Below are 16,966 nucleotides of genomic sequence, written 5' to 3'. Positions count from 1 at the left end.
TTAATATATATGTTGTTGGCTTTAAGTTAAGACACCTTGAAGTCGTTACATTTTACACACTTAATGCTTGTTTTATGTAATCACAGCACTAACACTAAAGCTGATGCAGGGTCTGAATTCAGGTTCAAAGCGACAAAAATTGGTACGCAATGTTGGAAAAGCATGTCGCATCCCGTAGAGTCTTGCACCGGTGATGAGGATTCCCCGGCTCGGATTATAGGAAATGAACCGCAGATGTTGCATCAGGTTAGGGTGGCAATACATTTATAATTTTAATGGACGGTTGAACATATTTTCTTATTGATTGAGTATTTCTTCTTGCCCATCACAGATGCAGCAGTTCCTTCGTCAAGCAAGGCAGAATCACGGGCTAACAACTGGGAGTGGCAAGTGAGTCCTTCGGTGAGGTTCGAGCATGTTGGAGTCCTTCAATAGAATGAACATTTGTGTAGACGCGGGATAATTTTTTGTAATGTTGGCATTTACATTATTTTGACATCCAACTTATTTTAAATCTCACGGTCGTTCTTTTGTTAGCCCAGGGCCAGCCCAGTTTGAGCGGAATACGTGGCATGTGCGCTATTAACACATGATCTTTTGCTGGTTTGAAACTGTGTAATTATTACCATGCAACATGCTCACATCGTATAGTCATGTAAGGTTGTATAGAGCTGAACTGGTTGTGAAGTTATTACTGTGTTATTCGCGTCAGTCGTGGAAATAGTGAAGTCGTGCCCAAAGAGCTTATGTGTAGTATAGTGGGGTGAGCCTTTCCCGCTTGTGTCGTTGTCAGGCTTGAGACCTTTATTTGATCTTATTTCTTGCGTAATGTTATCTAATTTCTTTATATATTTATGCATGGAGCACTGGAAGAATCTTTTTGAATCACCTTCTTATTTTTGAAACAGTTGGTTAAATTTTTGGTTAATTAATTTTGATATACGTAGATTATATATGTGTACAAATTAAACATGGTTGTAACCTTCGTTATAGGATATTAGTTTAATATTAAGATGTATTGATATTATATACTAATAATTCATTTTAATAAATAATTTTAATATACATTTAGATTGTTACTATCTTACAATAAATGTTGTAGTCAATAATCTGTGTTCACACTATCTCTGAATTTGTATAGTACTATAGTACTACTTTCTTGCTCCACATATATGTGCAACATAATATATGTCTCAACTTCTGCATAACAACAGGAGTTATCCTATAGTGTTGATAGTTTCCTAACTGTCCCATTTAATAAAAATTTTTAGGTTTACTTTTGGGCTTTCATGAACCCAATTCAAGTAAGATATCCATGAGAGCAAAATTCTCAACAACGCTGACATTACCTTCAATAAGAAATGTAACTAAATTGGGTAAGCTAGACATCTTCCATACAAGCATTAGTGCCAAGGGTGGATGCATAACTCTATACAAATGTTGCCGTTGTAAAGCTTTACGTACAACAAACATATATGTGCGTCTGAATTTCAAATAACATTTTAGGGTCAACTGACACCCACAAAAAATGCCACAAAATACATACTTGCACTTTCCAAACAACTTGATACGAAACCCAAAGAGCTTACTCCGAATACATGCAAAGGCTTTTCAAACAGGGTCACTTCATTTGGTATTTAGGGTTCAAAAATTTCTAATTCGTTGTTGCATAGGATATGGTCGTACCAGCAAATGCATGTGCGTCCCTTGCACGAATTCGTTTCAAATCTTCGGCAACAAATTACGTCAAAAAATACACTGTCACTAGGGATTATATGGTTAAACTTTGGCTGGGAGAAACCGCGTCCATAATTGGATTCTTCGCTCGCTTTCCTTTACCGGATGATTTGGCCATGTGTCTGTCCCATTCCTTCACTGCTCTGCGACTGACTTCACGGGCCAGTGGGTTATAATCTCCCATCACCAGGTCTAGAGCCAACCTCATCTGAGTTTGATCATTCACAGGCTGAAATTAACGACATTTGGTCACCAGGAAACCCAATTGTTACCAAATGGGAGAAAAAATTTTGTGTTCTCACCTCGACAACAAAATCTTCCCATAGCCATGCATGCATCATCCAATGGCAAACCCCACACTCTGCAGTCATTTCTACATTAGATGGTGTAACATGTGTGGGTTAACTAGTGGAAGTTCCATTATGGTATCAATCTCTATGAATTTTCGCGAAACAAGAACGTGACTTACGAGAGTTCACCTTGTTGGCCAACTTCAGGTTCCACCACCTCGAAGCTAGATGGGTGAGGTTGGTAGTGATCACCCTTTTTCCAGAAGCGGTTGTCCTCGAACATAGTCTCTATGAAGAAGGCCTTGCCGAATGATAACCGAAAAATAACAACGAAGTACAGCAGGGTTATTCTTTAATTACCATCACGCTCACTTGGGTCCTTGGCCAAGTCCAAATACATAAGCTTGCAGTGGACGAGATCGACGATCATTAGGTACCAATGGTGCTCCCTGTACATGGGGACATATATCTAGCAATCCAATTTGAAAAAAACCAAATTAATTTGCCATGGTTAAGCAGGTGGTGTACATAAGCTAATGGAGTATGATTAAAAGATTATCATACCATCCACAAATCATCTGCGAAGCCCAGGAACCGGGTGCGGATGAACTCATATGTATCAATGCTATGATTAACGGGACTAAGCGCAATTTGCTGCACAATAATGGAATTCAGCTTGTAATTGTCATAAAAAGGTTGTAACCGAAACTATCATCCAAAAACTAATAGGCATAATGTGTGGCAACTTCTTACCGCGAATGTGGTCGGCAGAAACCACTTTGGCAAATCGGCATCATGAGTGAGCTTGCTGCATGTTTGATTGATAACCTACAGAGCAAGAGAATTAGTAAATAATAACCCTTGATGGTCGGGGAAGCAATCTGGGAAAACCTAAGTCAAAATACATCCACATACATCCTCCACGAGCTGCTGTCCTGGACGCAAAGTCAACATGGTATCCCTGTCTCCACGGGAATGCTCATTTTCAACAAAGACCTCACTGCACATAAGGCACAGAACACACCGTTTCCAATAAAGGCTTCTTTCAAGGCATAATTATATAACAGACAGATATATATTATGGCCGATTTATGAAACACAAAAATGCACCATAACTTTTTGGTTTTGACTATAAAACAAAATGACCTTATATCAAGGCTCCTGGAGAAGATATACGCAGCTGCCGCCAACTCCGCTCCAAGGAAGTTCATTCCAGCCGGAGGGCGGAAATGTAGACTCAAACACTGTAACAGCATGTTGTAATAAACTCGTTGATGACGGTAAAAAGGGAAACAACAGAAAAAGAAAAACTTTTTAAAAAATAACCAAAGCAAAAAATGAACCACGGGCATCTCTTCTGCTACATGGTTGTGGCCATGTGTGCGGTAAGTGAATGGGGTCCCTGCTGCACCCTGCCAAACCTGACTGTACTCGGAGGAGGCCTCATCTATCTGATCGAAGTTCAGCTTTCTCTACAAGAAAGGCCGCAGTGAGGTCAACGAACGAAGAACAAGAGGAAAATGAACTACAGGTGAGGGTTCGACTGATATGATATGATATCCTCACCTTCAATGATGGGGACTTCTTCCTGGATTTCCCTAGGTTATTTCGGGCACCCTTGTGTTCTATTGTTAATCTCTTAGACTTCCGTTTAGTTGCTTTTTGTGTTACCGCCGGAGCAGGACGCACTGGGCAACAAGCCTTGGAGTTGGTCCTTGACTTCCTGCTTATTCTGTCGTGTTCAACATTAACATCTATGGTTGGATCCTTAACCGTACTCCCCACCTCGGCCGCCAGCTTAGTTGGGGTGTCACCGGCACCATCGTCAATGCGCCGTATGAGTGCCTGAATGGCGTTTCCATGGTCGGATAGCATCCCGCAGATGGATCTTATTTGTACACACATAGTCCTCAGAACCTCCCGTGTTGCTTCATTCTCCGTCAACACATGCTTCACCCAAAGTAAACAAGTTGGGGTTAAAAAAAACTAGGCACAAAACATACAGGACGCAACTGGAAGCAGAGTTGTCAAATGGATGAACTATTACGTCGCTAATCTTGCTAAGGAAGACCAAAACTTGGTCGTCGACAATAGACCGTTCGCCTCCTTCCGTTGCTTTACCTCCTTCGCTAAACGATGAAATAGCAACAGTGTAATTAGAAACGCATCATGATCTAGTAAACAAGTCACGTGAAGACATAGTTACCTTTCAGTGCGGTATGGATCACCCCCTTTTGCTATGTCCGTATCTTTTTCCACCATGGTAGCAAGTGTGAGTGTCTTGGCAGCTGCAGAATTTCAGAAGGCTTGTAACGCGAGAGAAAAATTAATCAAGACTACAACCCACAGTCCTCATGTTTTTGTTCCGGAATTGGATATCTCTTATTGGGCCTTCAAGATGAGCGGGCCCAGTCCATATAGGTAGTCTTCTCATCCTGGTAAATGTGAACCACTTCCTCTGACCCACTACGAATACCGCTCTTTTAATAGTAAATTATATATCCTAACTCTATCTTACCATATTGGTTATAAAGGCAGTTTTAACCGGTCAATAGGAGTCGTCTGCTTCAGTCCTGCTACGATGAGATGTTGACGTTGTAGGGACTTAGGGTTCGGCGCCTGTTACTTCGGACTAGACGTGGGATTAGTAACGAATGACATCGCAAATTTATTTAAGAACAAATCACAATAATAAGTCAAGGGGGCAAAATTTTACACGAATCAGCCAAAACGAAAACTGCTTCATAAATCCTATGCAAAACAATTTTAAAAAAAGGCTTAAAAAGATGTTATGAATACTATAAAAGTTTGTAATATTCTAGTGATCTAGGTAAATACATGATAAAAATATTTTTTCTTTAAGATCTAAATTATTTCTTTAATGTCCTAAGTCATTAGGATTTTACAAATTTTTAATGTCCTAAATTATATGGTGATTCGAATTTGTAATATATGGTGGCACCATATAATTTAGGACATTAAAAATTTGTAAAATCCTAATGACTTAGGACATTAAAGAAATACTCTATATAGTTAATAATAATTTAGATCTTAAGGAAAAAAATATTGTTATCATGTATTTACCTAAATCACTAGAATATTACAAACTTTTATAGTACTCATAACATCTTTTAAGCCATTTTTTAAAATTATTTTGTATTAGAATAAAATATATATTTTTAATTATTTTGTATGGAATAAAATATTTTCTTTCGTCAACAAATTATTATTGACTATGTAGAGTATTTTATTTAAAATTTTAGTACATGCATGTATTTACCTTAGTTATTAGAACATTACAAATTTTTATAATACCCCTAACATTTTTTAAGCCATTTTTTTAAATTATTTTGCAAAGGATATGAAAGAATTTTTATTTAATTATTTTTAATTTAACTTAACAATAAAATAATTTTTTATGTTGATTTAATATAATTATTTAGCTCTTACTTATTAATTAAATACTGAATATAAGTAACATAAATGATTAATCAAATAAGGATATAACTATTTAATATAATTAATTATTATAATTATTAATAAATTAAACATAACTAAGTTATTTACTTTTTTCAATATATAATTAAATTTTCAAATTAATTATTGTTTAAATAATTAATGTAAATTATTAATTCAATATAAATATAATTAATTATTATAATTATCAATAACATACTTTAAATTTAATTATTTATTTATTTTTATTTTTTAAATAAATGTTTTCTTTTAATAATAACTTTCATGTCGCAAGTTATTATTGAAAGGAGAAAGTCTCTGTTCAGAGGGACTCATTCATGCCTCTCTCCTTTTGGATAGTGTTGCAAAAACTCTTATCTCTTTTTCAATAGTTGGTCCCTGCATATATCAGAAAGATAAAAATACTTTGATAAAAAGTATTTGTTCGCAGTCACTACAAGTTTGAAAAAAAAGAAACAAGATAACAATATAAAAGGGGTATCAACTTTTTTTTAGAGGTATTTTCTAAAGTAAAAGTCGGAGAAAAAAAAAGATAATTAACACACGATGTAGGTTTGTGTAACGATTTAAAAAACCATACTTCTGTTTATGTATCATTTCATATTCTATTTCGGTCATTATCCTATATTGTAAACTATAAATTCCAAAATGTAAATTATAAAACTTACTAACCCTAAAACGATAAGTCCTAAATCTTACACCGTCAGAGTTAAACCATGTTTCTCCAACTCTCTACCATAAAGCCTTTCTACTAAACCCTAAATTCTAAATTTCGCAATCTAAATTTTCGACCTTAGATCCTAAATCATAAATTTTCACGTCTCAGAGAGGGTTGTGTCACACACTCCATCAACTACGAAATTATAGAAGACTAACCGTGTGTGAGTCAAGATAGTTATGGAGTCCACCGTCAGATTAATGTTTAACTTTCTTCTAACCCTAGGGCCTTTTATCAACTACCTTCGGTCTATCAGTAAGTTCAAATCAGAAAATACCCTAAATACTATGCAACCTACAAAGGATTCACAATCGACTATTGCCTAGCGGATATCCAACCACACTAACCATTGTCATCGTCCGACTCTTGACATAAACTAACACTTTTTTTTAACTCTCGCCGTGGGTCTACTGAGTAAGTGTTCTTCGTTGAAATACAAATCTAGCATTGCAAGAAACGGATTTGAATTAGGGTGCTGTTGATGACAATGACCACCTTTTTACAAGAACACAAAATATGTCTTTAAAAATTTATACTACTATTGTATTAGTCTGGTTATATTTATTTGATGTCTATTTTCAGCGGTCTTTACTACTGTATAAAGTAATAATCCAACAGAATTAAGAAAAATTTAGCTTATGTCGTCAATAGATATTCTTCTTCATGACATTTTAAACATACTCAAATTTTAACAAATTTTACTCAACAATTGATAAGCTAGATATTACTTAATAACAATATAACATTTTAGTATTTTTTGATAAAAACATAGTTTTAATTTTATTTTTAAATTAAAATACATTTTTTTTACTAACTAACTCATTAGTTTATATTCATTATATTATTATACACTACATATTATATGTATTTATCGAAAATTGATATTAATATATGTTATATAATCTTAAAAAAATTTATTCTTATTTACTAAAATAATTGATTTTTTATATTCATGCATATTTAATTATATTCATAATAATAATCATGACTAATAAAAAATATACTTAATTTAAATAAAAATGACTATAACATTAAAATAATTAATAACAGAAATTATTACATATATTGATACAACATTTTTTTTATCTTTTTTATTTATTTATTCTACAATAATATATATAATTTAGTATAATTACATATATTGATCCAACATGCATCAAGCAAATCTCAAATGATTAATTTAACGTACGATAATGACAACTGCTATAATATCATTAAAAAAATTACTCATAATTTTATTTTCCACCTTTTGAAGTTATTAAGATATTAAATAATTATTTTAATATTATTGTGTATTAAAGTCGAAAAATAATATATTGTATTTTTTCTGTATAATATTAAAACCACCTAATTTAATCATTCATTTTCTTAAATCTCGTTTCACTATTTGAGTTTTAGGATAGTATATTCAACTATCATTCCTTATTTTTTTAAATGTTTTTTATTAAAAAGAGACAAAAAGGGTTTAAAAGGGCCATCTACGTAACTACCCAATTTGGTTAGCCCAGCTTTACCAAACAAAAAAGCTTTTACAGCACATCCCATTTCATATAAAATATACTTAATTACAACAATTAAATGATTCTTAACTGCATTGATTATTATCCCTAAGCCATTTGTTAAACACCCACAACTTACACAGACACTGTCAACTGAGGGGCCCACAATAACTTTTGTCGGCATCATACTTGGACATGCGTTTCAGCGACATGCATCCTCAGCAGGTGTCGATGGATCTTCACTCAGCACAGGAAAATTTTTCAAAAAAAAACACATAAATTCTTATTTCTCTCTCTCACTGTCGCATGCCATGTCTTTCTCCGTCAATCGCATGCCCACCTCTTTTTTACTCTCTTTTCACCACCGCATGCTACACTCTTTTCTGACAGCCATACGTTGTGCACTTCTCTCCCAAAGACAACCACTGAGGGTCATGCATGCCATTGTTGTTGTTGCACGCCACCGCGAGTTGCAACGGAACGGCCAACGAGAAAGAAGGATGTTGTGTCCTGCCACATCCAAAAAATGCCGTGCTTTGGCCGCATTATTTTCTTTGTTTTGGATGATTATTTTTACTACTTTTGAATGTTTCGTTTTCATAAGTTTCGAATGTTTCTTTCTCTTATGTTTAGATGTTTCTTTTTTTATTTTAAATATTTTTAAATAGTTTTAGATATTTTTTTATTTAGTTTTTGGATGTTCTTTTTTCAATATATTTTTAATGTTTCATTTTATTATGTTTTAAAATTTTTTAAATGATTTTGGATATCTCTTTTTTGTTAGGTTTTAGATATTTTTATTACATTTCAGATGTTTCTTTTTATTAAAAATTTTTATAATGATTTTGGATGAATTTTGAAAATTTTAAAATTGTTTTAGATTTTTTTAATTAGGTTTTGGATGTTTCTCATGATAGTTTGAATTCATGTTTTCTCATTACGCCACCAGATGCGGGAGTTTGCTGCGGTTATATAGCAACAGTTCAAAAACACCGTCACTAAATGGCAAGATTGCGGCGGTTGTGCATCTGTTTGAGGGTTCGCAGCAAAATCACTAGAATTAGCGGTGGCTTGGAGTCAAACTGCTGCTAAATGAAATATTTTTATCAATTAAAACCTACCCCTAGTGTTTTCTCTACGTGTTTTCTCATAATTGAAAACCTATTGGCACGGCTCTCTTCTCCGAATCCCTCTTACTTGCACTACAAGCTCATCCGCCGCAGTCTCATTGCGCCCTTCCTAATCATATATCACCCTTCATTCCTCCACCGGTCCACATCCATACCATTGTGTCCCAGTTCATCTCTGCCTCTCTGCCTCTCCATTCTCTTGCATTTGGTGCCTCATTTTCTCTGTCCTATTGTGCATTGTGAGCTATTCAACCTCTTACATCCTCTGCCCTTTTTTCCTCTCTCTTGCCCTCCCTTGCAGACACCAATCCATCGTCATCCTATGTGATGCAGATCTCTCACTTTGTGTAATCATGGTCTTTTGCGCAGTCACAATTGCAATCACCCTCCACGCAGTTTGCAGCCGCCATCATCCTCCTCGCAATTCCCACCCGGTGACGATGTCATCCTTGACTCCATTTTCTGTTGCCAGAATATTAGATATAACATTAACTCATTATCTTGTGCATTTTGGTGTTTTATGGATATGCACAAATTGTTTGTTAGTTTTTTCGGTGAAAGGAGGAGGACCTCAACTTTTTATTTTCATGGATTTTAATAAGCAATTGTGTGATTCTTCCTCTTTTAAACTTTTAGTTCGATTATTCTGTTTTATTATAAAATCAGTGTATGTTTAATGGTACCAATTATATGGTATCAAAAGATTGATTATGCTTGGTTCATCCACTATTATGTTTGATTTGTTCTAAACAAATTTATTAACTATGAAACTAGTTTTACTTTTGCTTTTTTTATCTATTTAATTGCTTTTTCTTTTTGGTAACTATTGTCGTAATAGTGTCTATTACTGTGAGCTGCGATTTACTAATTTAATGTGTTATCTTATACTTAGAGATTAATGTGAGTCTGTTATTGAATTTTATGTATAAGGAACTGGAACCATTTTATCATTATTTGGTTGGTTTATGTTCAATTAATGCTATTTTCAATTCATAACTGCTACCTTATCTGATTAAAGGTATTTTTCTTTAGTTTGCTAATTTTAGACATCAATGTGTTTTTCTTGATTATATCCATAGGTATAGAGGAAAATTTGTGCACTGCAATTGGAAGTATATTTTTAATCATAATATGTTTGTTTTACTATCTTATTTGTTTTGGATGAAAATATTACAGAGGCAAAGGACTCTTGATTTGAGAATTTTCTCAATGTAAGCTTTAAAGTATGTTAGCCCGTAACATTTATTAAATTATGTATGCTTGTTTATCATTTTTGTGTGCATAGATTGATTTTATTTTGAGATGCGGAGGAACATAATTCAATAATGTAAAAGGAAATAGCTTACTGATTTACTTGTAGTAATGGAAATAGCACCACCTCCATTCAAAAAACTGTAATTTTTATAGTAATAGGCTATAGTTTTAATTTTAAATAATAAACTTGTAGGTTCGCTCATTCACTTTTGAATTTTCCTTTTAGTACTCTGAAACTAGCCTTGCTCTTGATTACCTATTGAATTATTTTGCCTTTTTTGGTAACTATTGTCATGATAATATCTATGACTATGAGCTATGATTTACTGATTTGATGGGTTGTTATTATCTTGTATTTAGAGCTTGATGGGAGCCTATTATTGAATTTTATGTATAAGAAAATGGATTTATTTTATTACTCTTTGGTTAGCTTATGTATAATTGATGCTATTTTCAATTCAGATTTGTGCTAGCTACTCTCCCATGTCTGCGCTTGCTAATCCAACTCACTTGACAAAAGCTTTATGTTAGACATATTAAACTACTCTTCCACCTTAGCTTATGACAACAATAAAGAAGTTTTATGGCCCACAAAATTTTGTTATTGTTATCATAGGCTAAGGTGGAAGAATAGTTTAATAGGACACGCTTCTCCTGTTTTAGCATCTGCTCGCTACTAGTGCCTCCTTCCATCTACTTTGCTCATTTTTTTCTGGTTTGTTCTTTTTTGTTTGATTTTGTTCTAAAGTTTTTTATTAACTCTGAAACTAGTTTTAAACTATTGCCATAATAGTGTCTACGACTATGAGCTGCGATTTATTAATTTATTGGGTTGTTATTTTATACTTAGAGCTTAATGTGAGTCTGTTATTGAAATTTATATATAAGAAACTGGATTCATTTTATTATTCTTTGGTTGGTTTATGTTCAATTGATGCTATTTTCAGCTCATAACTGTTGCCTTAGCTGATTAAAGGTATTTTTCTTTAGTTTGCTAATTTTGTACATCAATCTGTTTTTCTTTATTATTATATCCACAGGTATAGAGAAGGAAATTTGTGCATTACAATTGGAAGTTATGTTTCTAATCACAATATATTTGCTTTACTATCTTATTTATTTTGGATAAAAATTATGAAGGCAAAGGGCTCTTGATTTGAGAGTTTTCTCAATATAAGTTTTAAAGTATGTTAACCCGTAACATTTAGTCATCAATTATGTATGCTTATTTATCATTTTTGTGTGTATAGACTGATTTTATTTTGAGAAGCAGAGGAACATAATTCAATGATGTAAAAGAAAATACTTTACTGCAACAGTAGAATAATAGCGCTTCTTGTCAGTGAGTGAGCTGTTCTTTCTTTTTTAATAATTGACTTACGGGGAACAATTAAAATTTTTCACAAAGCTTAAATGGCTTTTTTGTCTTACAAGAGCATTCAGTAGGTATTGCACACTCTTTTGTGCAATTTATAAGAAAAAATAAACAAACCTTAATTTCCTTTTATCTTTATAATTTCATTCAAAGACTAGTTTGGCTTTTCCACCTTCTCTCTTTCATTGATAAATCAATATTAGTATGGAATATCTTCTTAGACCTTCACTTTTTACATGAGTCTTTGCTGTCTATCCACCTATTCACCAGGGAAGACCATTATTAGAATGATGGATTGAAGATGGATTAAAGTGGCACAATGAACTCAGTGCTATGGAAGCAGAGGTAAATAACATATGGCTCAATAAAAGTAGTGTTATTGTAATAGAATTTCATGCATAGCTATAATTTGAATTGTTAATAGTACAAATGCATCAGATTAATCTCTTGTTATAAATTTAGCACCTTTGTATTATGTTCTTTATTTTTTTTGGAAATTGTAGTTGAGGCTATGTCACACTAAAAGTAACTACTTTTGTTTGGCTTATACTTTATTGATATTTTTTGTAAGGAGCTTGCTTGCTAATTTATCATGGCATAAATATTTGTGTGGGTGCATGAGCAAAGAGAAAACATAGAGTTTACATCCTTGTGATTTTATTATTTCTTATGGATATTTTGCTAATAATTCATGTGATGAGGAAATAGAAGTAATAATCTTTATTTTGCATTCTTTCTTTTTCTTTTTTTTCTCTCTTTATGTTTATGACTTGCTTTCTAATATATCTCTATCTATCCATCTATGAGTTATGTGTGAGATATGAATGGTTGTCTATACAGGTTCTTTTAAATAAAGTTAATCAATACTTGAAAGTTTTTAATATTGCACAATAATATTTTTTTTTTTGGATCATATATTTCTTTGTAATTGATGTCCACTGTCCTTTTTTAGAATAATCATGTTGGGTTCATACTTTCATGTTATGATGCTCTTCTGTGCTATGACCCTAGAACTGACGCCTTTCAAGTAAGGTATGTTAAAAGATTTTATTCATTATTGTTGAACTTAGTCTAACCTAATCTGGTAAATTATTCAACAGATTATTAATTGGCATTGTTTATTCAATAGATTACTATTACATGTACATTAACTATGGCAGAATGGAAGAAAATGTCAACAGCATTGTTTATTCAAATTTCACTTTTTTTTTCACTTTTTTCACTTTCTTCCCAAAATAAGGTTTACTTTTTTCCCACTCTCCTTTTTTGTTCAATATTTTTTGAGTAAATAATTTTTAAATAAGTGTTTTTTTAGTTAATATTGTATAATTATATATCTACGAGTTTAATATTATTTATTTAGCATTTTTTTATATTAATATCTCAAGTTTAATAAATATGATGTAAAGAAAACAAATTATAATAAAAAAATGGTATAAACTATTGTAGTTGGTCATTTTTTTAAGCTCGTATATAAAATTGCATCGGTTCAAAATTGTTGCAATTTTTTTAAAAAACACACATAAATTTACGGCAATTGTATAACCGTCGTAAATTATTTTTTAAATTCGCTTACGAAAATAGCGGTATAGACCACTGCAAAATTATTAACCTGATTAGTGACGGTTATACCAGCGATTCTTTAAAATCGACGCAAAATCAAATTTCTGTACCCTAAACAGCAACGGTTACCAAATCGCTGGTATGTTATTTTGCAGCTGTTGCAATTCCTCAAAAAAAACCACCGCTATTCGACGTGTCTCTTGCAGTGTCTTCAAACAAAATTAAAAAGTAATTGCTAGTTGACTACAATTCTTGTTGGTTACCTAGCAAACGTTTCAAATAACATAGTAAATGTTGCTTGATTTATTCAAAAATACCAAAAAATGTTTAGTTTCACTTATTAGATAGAGAGTATAAGTATTTTCAAAGTTTAGTGCATTACATGTAGGAGTGGCAATTGAGCAAGTTTTTGTTCTACCCGACTGTTCTACCTTACAATAATTCTATAGAATTCGTCATGCTCCTATTTGTGAGTAATAAAAAGTTAAATTCTAATCTGTCTTTACGGGTATCCGCCTCGTTCTTACTCGCCTATATAATTATTAAAACTTAATAAATAAAATTAAATTTTAAAATTTATACAACTATGATCATATACATAACAAATTAAAATAAAAATTTAAATATGATATAATATTATTAATCATTTTACTAATTATTTGCATATATATATTGTCATGTATCTAGTTGTAAAATTATCTCAAAACCTCTCTACTTTACATATGAACTTCGATTATGTGCATTCTACATACTTGTATAATTTCTTCTTGTCTTTCGCATTTCTCTGGTCAAATGACTACCTTTGCCCTGTAATATATAGTTTTATAGCGATGGAGGATAGTAATAATTGAAAGAAGATTCATCCAAAATTAAAAATTAATATATAGTAATTTTTCCCCTTAATTAGTCTAAAAGACAATAAAAGTCCAATACAATATATACAAATATCATTTGATGTTAAGAAAGAGGTGTGAAGGAAGTGAGACTCTTGAAATGATCCCATGTCTTCTCCCACACAACAGCCTCAAAATTACTGGATCCAGATTCATCTTTGGCCTCCAACACGAAGCGGTAGTTGAATCCGGCAACAACCTGCATATCGCCCTTCAAAAGTTTAACCAGCTTGAGGTTCTTCTCAGATTGCTTGTTGTACTCTGTCACCGCAAATTCTGCAAGCTCAGTTACATGTGGATAGTTATTAACGTCTTTCAAGGCCGTCCAGTAGCCGCCAAGAGAAGCAGCCATGCTGGAGAGACAAGTAGAGAGGAGGGAAACGAGGACGAAGACGAGGTAGTAGCCATTATTTCTCATGGCTGGTAACCGTTTTTGGTAGCCAAGAGATTTGAATTTGTGTTGTGTTTTGTGGTTTTTGGTAGGGCTATGCATGATGGTTGGAAATTTATTTATAGGAGAGGAAAGAAAGTAGGTGATGGTGAATGGTGAATCGTGATCTTAGTTCCTGAATTCGCTACCGTGTAATATTTATAGCCATTATTCACGTCTCTGTTATAGATTTACCCTCCAACAATGTGGTCATTAACAAAAAACAACTATCCTCCTAAGTCTACACACTTCAAAATAAATAAATAAAAATATTTTTTTTTGTCAGGAAAAATAAAAGTAGATTGAGATTTTATTATTTTGGTAACTCATATTTAAGTACAAGTAGTAATAATAATAATAATGTCACAATTCTATATAAGGATTTGTTATTAATCAATAAGTTGTTATATAAGATAAAATTTAAAATTCTAATACTTATTTAAATAAATCAGTGAGATAATTAACCTACTCACTCAAAAAAAATTTCTTTTTTCTTTGACTTAAAAAGTTAGTTTAAAACTCACAAATTAAATTAATTAAAAGGTGAAATCTCATACCAATTATTTTTGGACCGGATACAAAATTGACTATTATCTCAAAGCATTAACCCAATTTTTGAAATAGACTCAGAGCCTAAACTTCGGCCTTCAAGTTACAGAGGGATCCAACAATTGACAACATATCATTTTAAGAAGCTTTTAGGCCCGTGTAAAAAAAAAAGCATTTAGGCTCATATGCTTCTAGTATTTAATAATTTTTATTTGTACTTTTTCACAATAAAATTATAAACATTTGGAAAAACCCAACCAAATATACGTCATTCAGAGTACTCTAACGATTATGATCTTTAGAGTGAATAGATACTTTCTCTAGTTCAATCGTGTATTCATAAAGTTGTGTTTATAGACAGTTGTTGATAAGTACGTCTTAATGACTCATTGAATTTGTTCAGAGAAATTGACGATAAAAAATTCTGATTCCAATCTAATAGTACGTTAAGAATAACCAAAACAAATCAACTTTTAATTAATTAAATTTTTATTCTTAAATTATTTTTTAATCCTTATATTTAAAATTTTAGGATATAAATTTAGAATTTAAAACATAAAAAATATTAAATTTAAAATAAAAACTATTTCTAAAAAATACCTTTCTGTAGAGGACACCGAACTGAAGTTCAGTTCGAAAAAGAACAAATGGAATCGACCCGTTCAACAACTTAAACTCTGAAGTCAATCAAGCGGCAAGAAAATCTACGCATAAGAGGCAACGCCAATCTCGCTTTTTATTTTCTATTTTCTATAATTTCCCCTAAAACAAAGCAATGAATATAATTCTGATACCTCGAATTAACAATATAATACACTAGTATCACATAATACTCAATAATCATAACACTAGTATAACATAATACTCAATAATAATAACACGAAGCTCATAAGAGTTTTTATTAATTAAAATACCAACAAAGATGACTATATGATTAATGAAGAAGAGTGAAGGAAGTGAGATTCTTGAAATGTTCCCATGGCTTCTCCCACACCACAGCCTGATAGTCTTGAGTCTTGGATCCGTCAGTTGCCTTGAGGACAAGACGGTAATTTGTTCCAGCAACAACCTGACTCTCTCCCCTAACAACCTTCACCAGCTTCAGTTTCGCACCGGAACGCCTGTCGTACTCCGAGACTGCGTAATCTGCAATCTCAGCCACATGGTGGTTGTTCTGGAGGTCCTTGATTGGCGTCCAGCCTCCGACTAGAGCAGCGAAGGCTGAGATCGAAGAGAAGAGTAATACGGAGAGGATGATGACGTGGTGAGGCCTCGTGATCGCCATTCTTACTTGAAGACCAAGTGTTTGTGTTATTGTGTGAACGAAGAATGCGGTTCGGGGTGGTTGCAATTTATAGAGAGAAAGAGGAAAATAAGGTAACGGTAAAGCGTGTGCCTATTCTTTAATAGTTTGCCCACAAACTTCATTCATATTACGAGTCCATCATTAAGTAAATGCTTCAATTTTTTGGTGACTAAGTAAATGCTTCAATTTATTATTCTTCGAAAAGTACATCAGTAATAAACACAGATCTCATATTTTCTTACTTCTTACTTATTGCTTAAGACTTCCCTTTTTGTCATTTTACCAAGCTAAGTTTTGTTCCGGTAATATAACTGATTCTCTGATATTTAAAGAGTTTTTATCGATTAATAATTATATTATATAATAAAAGGAATAATAGTGACTAATAAAATATCATTTATGCCCTGACCTTAGCTATCAAATAATTACTAAGCATGTTATAAAATTTCTAACCTTCGAAATATTTTCTTAATAAAAATTGTACTATGTATGTAATATTATAAATTGACCTGGTTAATTATATAAAAATATCAAAAAATAAAGAATACAAATAATTGTGTAATGTAATAAGGTGAAGTAATCTGAAGAATTGAAGATATGAGTAACCTACCGACATACGCATGTTTCTTAGCTGGTGTCCACTTGGCACTGGTTAAAGGCTACTGTTTGCCACTAGATTTGATGAATCGGATAAAGTATGGAACTATGTGATTTGGATAGACACGGGCAACAAAACTATTTCAAT

At 32.5% G+C, this 16,966-nt stretch overlaps 2 protein-coding genes across 2 annotated transcripts; both read right to left on the bottom strand.

The window, feature by feature from the left end:
- Positions 1–13,947: 13,947 nt before the first annotated feature.
- LOC107482875 (cysteine proteinase inhibitor 1-like) lies at positions 13,948–14,480 on the bottom strand. Its single transcript, XM_021139919.2, has one exon. It carries the CDS (start codon positions 14,427–14,429, stop codon positions 14,001–14,003), a length of 429 nt encoding a protein of 142 aa, XP_020995578.1. The 5' UTR covers positions 14,430–14,480; the 3' UTR covers positions 13,948–14,000.
- Positions 14,481–15,790: 1,310 nt separating this feature from the next.
- LOC107482930 (cysteine proteinase inhibitor 1) lies at positions 15,791–16,261 on the bottom strand. The gene has a single exon (XM_016103519.3). The coding sequence runs from the start codon at positions 16,198–16,200 to the stop codon at positions 15,850–15,852; it is 351 nt and encodes a 116-aa protein (XP_015959005.1). The 5' UTR covers positions 16,201–16,261; the 3' UTR covers positions 15,791–15,849.
- Positions 16,262–16,966: the final 705 nt, after the last annotated feature.

Source organism: Arachis duranensis, chromosome 4 (genome assembly GCF_000817695.3).
Source record: "Arachis duranensis cultivar V14167 chromosome 4, aradu.V14167.gnm2.J7QH, whole genome shotgun sequence".
Taxonomy (NCBI): Eukaryota; Viridiplantae; Streptophyta; class Magnoliopsida; order Fabales; family Fabaceae; genus Arachis; species Arachis duranensis.
Note: the sequence above shows the minus strand (reverse complement) of the source record. Positions and strands in the feature narration are given on the sequence as shown.